This window comes from Mangifera indica, chromosome 14 (assembly GCF_011075055.1).
Source record: "Mangifera indica cultivar Alphonso chromosome 14, CATAS_Mindica_2.1, whole genome shotgun sequence".
Lineage (NCBI taxonomy): Eukaryota > Viridiplantae > Streptophyta > Magnoliopsida > Sapindales > Anacardiaceae > Mangifera > Mangifera indica.
The window spans coordinates 14183270-14192689 of record NC_058150.1 but is presented as its reverse complement, the minus strand read 5'-3'; the positions used below and the strand labels follow the sequence as shown (position 1 = coordinate 14192689).

General features: G+C 29.5%; 1 protein-coding gene across 2 annotated transcripts; it reads left to right on the top strand.

Annotated features, from left to right (window-relative positions):
* The first annotated feature begins 459 nt into the window (after window positions 1–459).
* Window positions 460–2652, top strand: LOC123196840 (polygalacturonase-like). 2 transcript variants are annotated; one of them, XM_044610980.1, is made up of 4 exons: window positions 460–967; window positions 1051–1340; window positions 1477–1642; window positions 2241–2652. In XM_044610980.1, the coding sequence occupies exons 1-4, from the start codon at window positions 515–517 to the stop codon at window positions 2457–2459; spliced, it is 1128 nt and encodes a 375-aa protein (XP_044466915.1). In that variant the 5' UTR covers window positions 460–514; the 3' UTR covers window positions 2460–2652. The 2 variants fall into 2 exon arrangements, with proteins under 2 accessions (XP_044466915.1, XP_044466914.1); XM_044610979.1 differs by having other exon boundaries at window positions 1477–1705.
* Window positions 2653–9420: the final 6768 nt, after the last annotated feature.

Genomic DNA, 9420 nt, shown 5'->3' with positions numbered 1-9420 from the left:
ATCATTGTATGATTGAATATTATTTTATTTTTAATTTAAAATCAATTAATCATATGATAAAATATAAATATTTGCATTTATGTTTATATCTTTTGTTATTGTATAAAACATTATTGTTGATGAGATATGCTGCAATCCATATTACATATAAAAAATAAGAATATTAATGTTAAGAAAGGTTTATATTATGAAAATGTTGTAGAATTAAACTATTCATTAAATAAAAACTATAGTGTAACCGAAAGACATCCTAAAAACATAAACCGTAAATGCAAGCAATCAAAGCATCAAGTAAGGGTAGTTTAGTCAAAAAACCCAAAAATTAATTTTAAAAAAGGCAAAATCCCTCTCGAAGTTCGGCGCAGCTTGCTTCTAATTCATGCAAATCCACAATCCAAAACTGAATTCATTTTTTAAAATCCTATAAATACCCCTTTCTTCTCTTTCAATTCCATCACCTTCCATCTCCCTTGCTTCAACTCATTAAAAAAAAAAAAAGAACTTCACAACAAAAATGGAAAACAAAACAAGTTACAATCTTCTTCTTCTTCTTGCTTCACTTAATCTTGCATTCTTGTTCTCTTCATGTTCTGCAAGTGCCAGTAGTTTCAATGTCGTCTCATTCGGGGCGAAGGCCGATGGAAAAAGTGACTCTACCAAGGCGTTTCTTGATGCTTGGGCTCAGGCCTGTGGCTCGGCAACTGCTGCAACCGTTTATGTTCCGAAGGGGAGGTTCTTGCTTCGTAATTCGGTGTTTGCAGGCCAATGCAAGAGCACAAAAATCACTGTAAGGATTGATGGGACGCTGGTTGCTCCATCTGATTATAATGTTATTGGAAATTCGAAGTATTGGCTTCTCTTTCAGCAAGTTAATACAGTCACCATTAATGGTGGCATTCTTGATGGGCAAGGAACTGGCTTGTGGGCATGCAAAAACTCTGGAAAAAGTTGCCCTGGTGGTGCCACGGTAAGTGCAAAAGCTTTATTAATTTATTCTTTTTTCCTGGAAAGTCGGTGCTAATTGCAGTTTTTATCTTATGATTTGGGCAGTCAATAAGCTTTATGAATTCCAACAACATTGTCATCAATGGATTAACATCACAAAACAGCCAACTTTACCACATTGTTTTCAATGGTTGCAACAATGTGAAGATGCAAGGCGTCAGGATTTCAGCCTCCAGGACAAGCCCCAACACTGACGGCATTCATGTCCAGTTATCGACCAGCGTCTCGATCTACAACACCAGGATCGCAACCGGTGATGACTGTGTCTCAGTTGGCCCCGGAACCGCCAACCTGTGGATTGAAAATGTTCAATGTGGCCCTGGACATGGAATCAGGTACTGACAATAAAGCTATATGTTTTATGCGATTGGGTGCTACATTACGGAACTTGTATAAAATTTTATGATGCTCCAAGTTAAAATCTGGACTTAGAATGACTGAAATTATATATTTGGTTGCTTTGTGATGCAGCATTGGAAGTTTGGGCAAGCATTTGGAAGAGCCTGGAGTGCAAAATGTGACAGTTAAAACTACAACATTTACTGGTACTCAAAATGGAGTCAGAATAAAATCTTGGGGGAGACCAAGCAATGGATTTGCGAGGAACATTCTCTTTCAACATGCAGTGATGTCAAATGTCCAGAATCCCATCATTATTGATCAAAATTACTGTCCTGACAATATAAATTGCCCTGGCAGGGTACTATATCAAAAGGGTTTTTACTTAAAATTAGACAATTGAATATTATAATATTTTGATTATTTAGAAAAAATTGTTTTCATAAATAGAAACTGAACAATGAGTAAACAATTTAGTAGTTGGGTACTTGGGTTACAATAAAGATGGATTCAACGTCTCAAATAAGCCAAGTTCGAGTTAAAGTAACTCGAGATCAATATTGATGCTAAAGTTGGTCTTAATGATAATTCTTTTACAGTTTTTTAACTATTTTTATTTTCTAGTAACTTTTCTTTTTCTCTAACACTATTGTTTATTAGTTTGAGAGAGTCAAACCTAAACTAGCCCTTGATCAAGCTTGATTCAAATCCACTCATAGTTGGGCCCATGCCTTTCTTAAAACCTATATTAAATGATGATTCAATCAACTCTTAAACCGTTGTCCAATTGAATAACCTAATCACTCTAATTAAATATAGATAAAACTTTCTCAAAACTTAAAACAATATTTTTACTATAAAATCTAAATTTCATTTTTCTTGTTTGCTCATGACAGGTTTCAGGTGTAAAAATAAGCGATGTAACATACCAAGACATTCATGGAAGCTCTGCAACAGCAGTGGCCGTGAAGTTTGATTGCAGTTCAGAGTATCCATGCTCCAGGATAAGAATGGAAAACGTGAAGCTTACATACAACAATCAAGTGGCATCAGCATCTTGCAGCCATGCTGATGGAACGTCTTCTGGTTTAGTTCAACCCACCAGTTGCTTGTAGCAGGCAAAAGCTATTGAATTATGTATTAACTGGATCCATTTTAGTGTAGGTTTATTACTTGAGCCTATGGCTTTGCCCTTCCTCTGGGCTTACTTGGACCCTGGCCTTGCATCCAGCATTTGTTCGTACAAACCCCTTTTTGTTGTTTGTCTTCTCACAATTATAGTAATATCATTGATTGCTAGTTTTTTCATTAGCTACCATCAAGTATGGACATGTTTAGACAAAATAACATAAATCATAAGTTATACATTATCTTAGTATAAAAATAAATACTCATTAGTATATATAGATTTATTTCAAACTACTATGGATTAAAATTGAACGTCAAAACTCAGCTACATTATAATACAACACAGGTTTATATAAAATCTTTTCTTTTAAAAATTAATTTGTATGATAATACACTTTTTACCAATGTAAGTAGAATAAGGAATACTATATACATTGAACATAAATATGACTATAAAACTGATTTATCATTATGTCATTGAATAAAATGATATTTTAATATTTATACATGTATTTGTACTATTGTTATCGCATAAAATATTATTAAAGTAAGATATGATCAAGATTCAAAAGCTCTGGGTAGCGGTTAGTGCATAAATATCATATTGATGTTATATTGATTTTGAATATAGAAATAATATTTCTCATATAAATTTGATAAAAATTCTATTATTTATTTACCCATTTCTTTTAAAAAAGAAAATTATTTATGATTAAATATGTTTAGAGCACCCATTGGCTTGGGGTTTCGGCCATGGTCAATGCCAATAGATCCAATAATTGGTAAATTAATGTAATAAAAGATTGGTTAACCGGAATTAATTTGTGATTAAGTAGTTGCTTAACAATATTTGCATTGTTCAACAGGCAATTGACTCATAGGTCTGCCTGCATAATTGTTTTAAAATCCGAAATGAATCAATTAGTCTAACTGATGATTGATGACAAATCTGATCTAGTTTATAACTAAAATATGTTTTAATCATTGAATCAGATTAACCAGATTAAACCTAATTAATTGTATATTATTAGATAATATTATATTTTATGTATGATATTAAACCAGATTAAACCTAATCATGTGAGCCTAGCAACATTCCAGGAGCTGCAATTTTAGTTTAAAAAAAATATTAAGGGTAGCCGAAATCTGATCCAAAATTAATCCTGCATTATCTAGTGAGATTTTGTTTATTTTTGTCAATATTATTTTTTTCTTCCATTAAAAATATAAAAATTAATGTTTAAAAATTAAATTAAGAAAAGATAAGAGTTGATATATGCATGGAGTTTCGAGCTTATACCTTTGGCTCACATGGCTTGATCAACTTGTAGGCCAAGTCATAGAATGATAAACTTTGAAAGTTTCATACTTAGATTGGATGTTGACTTGGTCAAAATAATAGTTCAAACCTTGATCGAATGTTTCCAGTTTGATAATATCAATGTCTTGACTTAAGTTTGAAATGCTTCATCCTCATTATTGGCGTTAATCATGTTACATCATCAACATGACAGTCTAATCAACCATTAACTCAATGGTTGAACATCCACTCTACATAATTTAACTGGTTTAACCGCAGACTAACCTAGTTCAAAGGTTACAATAAGTTTCACTCATAACCCAAACCGGATTTATCATCGTTATCTCTTTGAATCGATTCAATTGATTAGTTTAGTATGAGTTTTAAAACAATTGATAAACAAAGAAACACACATTAATAAAATTTCTTCAAATCTAAGAGAAAAGAGAAAATGTTTGGGTTGAAAGAAAATTATATTTTGAGTATGGTTTGATGTAAGAGACCTGTTATTCCCCATTTATTTCCCTAAACCAATTTCCTGATTTTTCCTCCTTTTCCATGATTTTTGGGATTGATATTCCAGATACCTACTTGATAAATCAACAGTATAAGAGTATTTTTGGGATTGATAAATCAAGGTATAAGAGCTATGTGGGTGTGTGGAAATCTTTTGAAGTGTATATAGGTGCCTGAATTGGTCCAACAGTGCATGTTGGTGCTTGTATGGGTTCTAGAGGCGTGTGAGTGTGTGTAATGGTGATATTTGAGCCCGTGGTGGCGCGTAGCAAGCAAAAACATTGTTTTGGTTTGTTAGAGCACGTGCATAATTACGTTGTGTAGGTGTGTGGAGGGTTTCTACGATGCATAGAGGCACACAAAACGATCCTAGGAACATGTGTGGGTTCTAAACATGTAAGTGCGTAGTAAACAAGGGTGTTTAAAACTGATAAACTAAACTGATTTGCTAATTTTTTTGAATCAAACCAAATTTTTAGTTTGAAAAAATTATGAACCAAAATCGAATCTATTTAAAGATTAACGAGTTTTAAATTGAATCAAAAATACCAATTAACGGAATCAATTTTTCAATTAATCGGTTTTTTAATCGAATTTCAAAAAATTATCATACCTTATTATTCTTTCCAACTTTTTTGAAAATGTGTTTAATATTTTATTAATTTGTTATTCAACTTTTAAAAGTCAGTTTGATTCAGTTAACTAGTTTTAAAAATTAGACAAATTGGTAACCGTACTAAAAAATTGGTTTTTCTATATTTTTGAACCAATTTTTCAAATAACTTATTTTTTGATTCAGTTTTTAGTTCAAAAATCAGTTTAGTTCAATCATCGGATAATTTTGAACACCTCTAGTGTGTGTGTGTGTGTGTGTGTGTGGTGGTGCATAAAAGATAAATAAGGCACATTAGAACATGTAAAAGATTTAAGGTGGCATGTAAAGCGCATTAAAGGTGTGTGATAACGCTTGAGAGTGCATTAACGATTTATTTCATAAAAGTGCCTGATGCGTGTGAAAGTGTCTGGTAACTCATGAAAGGCAAGTGATAACAAATGTTGATTTACGGAGGACTTGTGGTGGTATGTAAAAGTGTATGAGACGTCTAGGAGACTACATTTAGAATCGAACTGAATATTTTGGTAAAATACTCTCTTTATATTAGGATTGATGATATCAACCCTGTAATATGTGGTTAAGTTAGCATATAACATATATATTTTTTTTTCTTTCGATGCAGAATTTCGCACGGATGTAGACCTAATATTTTTACTTAATAGCTAATTTAGTAGGTTGGTTAACTGATTACGTCAATATAATTAATTAATAAATCTTAATCTAAGGTGTTGCTTTCTTTTTCTCAAAAAATAAAAGTTTACTCATGTCATTCTAAAGAAAAATTCCAAAGGTTTGACTTAATGTGGATTCTTGGAAATTTTTTTGTAAATTTTAGGTTTTTGTAGAGAGACAGGATGTTAATCGTTAAGGGCGGTTCAAGCCAAATTGTCTGGGGTTAGAATTTATATTCAATTTAAATAAACTAAACTTGAATTAAAACTCTAGTTCAATAGTTTAATTCGAATATAAGGTTTTGTTAGTGATTCTTCTTTGGAGCTCTTTTTTCCAATGATTTTTTTGTTTTTAATTTTTGACAATTCTTCTTTACTATCCATTCTTCCTTTTTTCTAATTTCTTTGTAGATGATATTTGTTTTTTTCTCCAATTACTTGTTATATTTTTTGACATCATTGGTCACCGTTCAAATTAGTTTGATCATAAATTCAAATTTATCATTTTGGATTCGAATCAAGTTTAAACTAACTTTTATTCAAGTTCAATTTAAATCCACCCTATTAATGGTCTATTAATGTAAAGTCTTCTTTCATACTGTTAGACTTTGAATATAATTTAATTTATAATCAATAAAAAGGTCAACAGAAATTACAAGCCTAACGTATGACTTATGAGCTATTATATAGTTGAAAACATGGTAGTTAAATTATTTATCGTATCATGTATCAAAAATTTTATATTTTTATATTGTGTATTGCTTAACTTATTGTATTGCATGATAACGACATTATATAAATTAATAACAAATCTCAATTGCCATATCATCATCATCAAAATATTATAAGTACCTCCGCAGTTTTAAAATTTATTGGATACACTCTCTGCCAAGTCATCACTTTTTCAAAACAATAAAATTATGTGTATATATTTTTAGTACACAATTTAGATAAGTAGATAATTTTGAATTAATGATAAAATAATATTTAATCACATAATAACACATCATTTATATATATAAATTATATATAAAAAATATATACACATAATAGTATTTTTTTTAAAAATGTATATTACTTCATATTGATAAAATTACAATCCAAACTAATACATATCGAGTAGTAAGAAGTTTTGACACATCTTATAATATATATTATTTTTTATTTATATAATATTGTATTGTATAACACTAATAATTATGATTAAAAGAGATTGATCTCCTTGCCTCTATCATGTAAAATCCTCATTCTGTCAGACCCTTTTTTTTACAAGAGAAAAAAAAAAAAGTCATTGGCGAAAAAACAAAATCATTAAAGAAGAAGATCTGTAGTGCAGCAACATTAGGAAACCTGCAAACTCAAGCCGAATATGAATTTGAGCCCAAGTCACGTCAACTTGAATCCATCCTCATCCCTAATTTGTGTATTAATTAAAAACATAAACACGTTTTTTTCTTTTTATAAAATATTAGGCATTATTGAATATATTATTCATATAAAATAATATTATGTACAAATAATGATGTATTATTATATGATTAGATAATTAAAAATTAAAGATAAAATAAATTTTAATTACATGATAATACATTATTATTTATATACAAAATTATACATGAAAATTATGCACAAAGTTTTATTAATTCATATAATATCTATACCTAACAGAAAACATGTATATACAACTAATTGTACGAGTTGTGGTATAGAAAGAATCTTAACAAATTATACAATTAATCCGATAATTAACAAAATCAGCACTCTAATTTTGGATTATAAATGATTAGGAAGAATTAATTAAAACCCAATTAAATTATAAGATTCTTGACATGATCGATTTAATATTTTTTTCATGCAACTCTTCCCTACTCCTTTATAATTAATTAACAAAATGATGAATTATAAATTATTAAACATGTAAACTTGGGCGTGCCGTGATGTGCAACTATTTTGTCTGAGAAGAAAATATTTTCCCTACATTGTCAGGCTATAATGTTCATGAACTTGCTTTAATTTAAGTAGAATGAAACCCTAGCTATGTTCACACTGTGATTCCATTTAACTTATATTTTTTTTAATAAAGAATATTTATTTCAGTCGAATTATTTATTTAAAATAGAATTAACCATATTAAGTATGTGAGACTCCAAATCTAATAATTAATTTTATAATCATTATATTTATATAAAACTTTTTAATAATTACTCTTCTACTTAGACACATAATTCTAACTTTTATCACTCAAACTATCTTCGGATAACTTATAAAACTTCAATTCTTTATGAATTCAAGAACTTTGTTCACTAGATTAAATGTTATTATTTTCAATAGCTTAGACACTTTTTGTGTTGGAAAGTGATAGGTGGACATGATTAACTTTATGAATAATATTATACACTTTAATTTAATTTAAAGTTATTTATATAATAATACAATATCAAAATATCTAATTAAGTTGTCAAAATTGGATAGCCATAATATTATAATAACTTTTGATGTTAATGTATTTATTTTCGGTGAAGGATGACCTTTAGGTAGTCTGACAAGAAGGTCGAGATTTAATTACTGACAACAAAAATCCAAATTCAATAAAATGATAAATATTAAAAGCTAAAAAGAAACAAATTATGAAACTGTTTCAAAAAAGTGAGGTCAAGTTTTAATAACTAGAAGTCCCCGATTTCTTCCCCTTATTCTACTCCACATGTCACGTTTATGCCCTTGTTAGCACAACTGCTCACATCTTCAATTTTTTTCGTTTTAACGTATTTTTATTGTTTAAAAAGCTTTACTTTAAATCCATTTCCACATTATTATGCCCTATTATTTCATATTGTAAAGACTTACAATGGGTACAAATTAAAACATGTATGATGAAGGATATATTATTATGTGATTAAATGAAACATTATTATTGTTAAGTTTTTGTCTATAGTTTGATTTGAATGAGACAATCTTGAGCTAAAGTTTAACTTGGCAATTCTGATGAGATCGGCTCATTTATTATTTAAAGGTATTGCTTATCTTGCCAGTTTACCTATCAAACAATAGTGTTTACTTTGTTAACAACTCTACAATAATATTGTACATCAATTCGAATGAATTTGAACTGAAAATTATAAATTTAATTTCAAAATGAACTAATCCTAGATTCGATTCAAATCAAATTATAAAATCATAATTGATTTTGAGCAGTTATGAGAGACTTTATAGTGACAAAAAGTCCATTTTTTCCTGGATGTTTATTGCACAGATAATTAGTCATAGGAATCGCAAAAATAGTGACAACAAAACGGATCAAATTCAAGGAAAACATGGCAAGAAATTAGAGAAAAGGAGAGATTGAGAGGAAATGCGGATAAAGGCAAAATTTTAACGGATTAACATTAAAGTTTGATATTAATTTGCGTTAGGTGTTTTGTGGGTTAATTTAGAAACTCCAATTCTCAAGCTACATGTACGTACGTGTATTAATTTGTCCTTTGTAAAATACTTTGATTGCGTATTGATTTACTGAATTGTCCTATTCTGTAAGCATAAATCAAACTAATTCCAAGATCACAGTAAACATACCCGGTTCAACGAATCTGACAATTGATGATGATTCGGTGATTCGATGCACTCCTGGAAATGTCCACAACACAATTTGCTTATTATCTCTCTACGTTTCTGCAAGAATTCTTCTAGAGAATTGATTTAGAAGAGTATTGTAATGTTATTTCTGTTTTGCTGTAATTATGTTTCTGTTAACTTCCCAATGGAAGTTACATTCCATTTAAATAAAAGAGGGAGTGGCAGTTATTAAAAATAACTGTCAAGGGCAATATAGTAATATCGCCAATCAT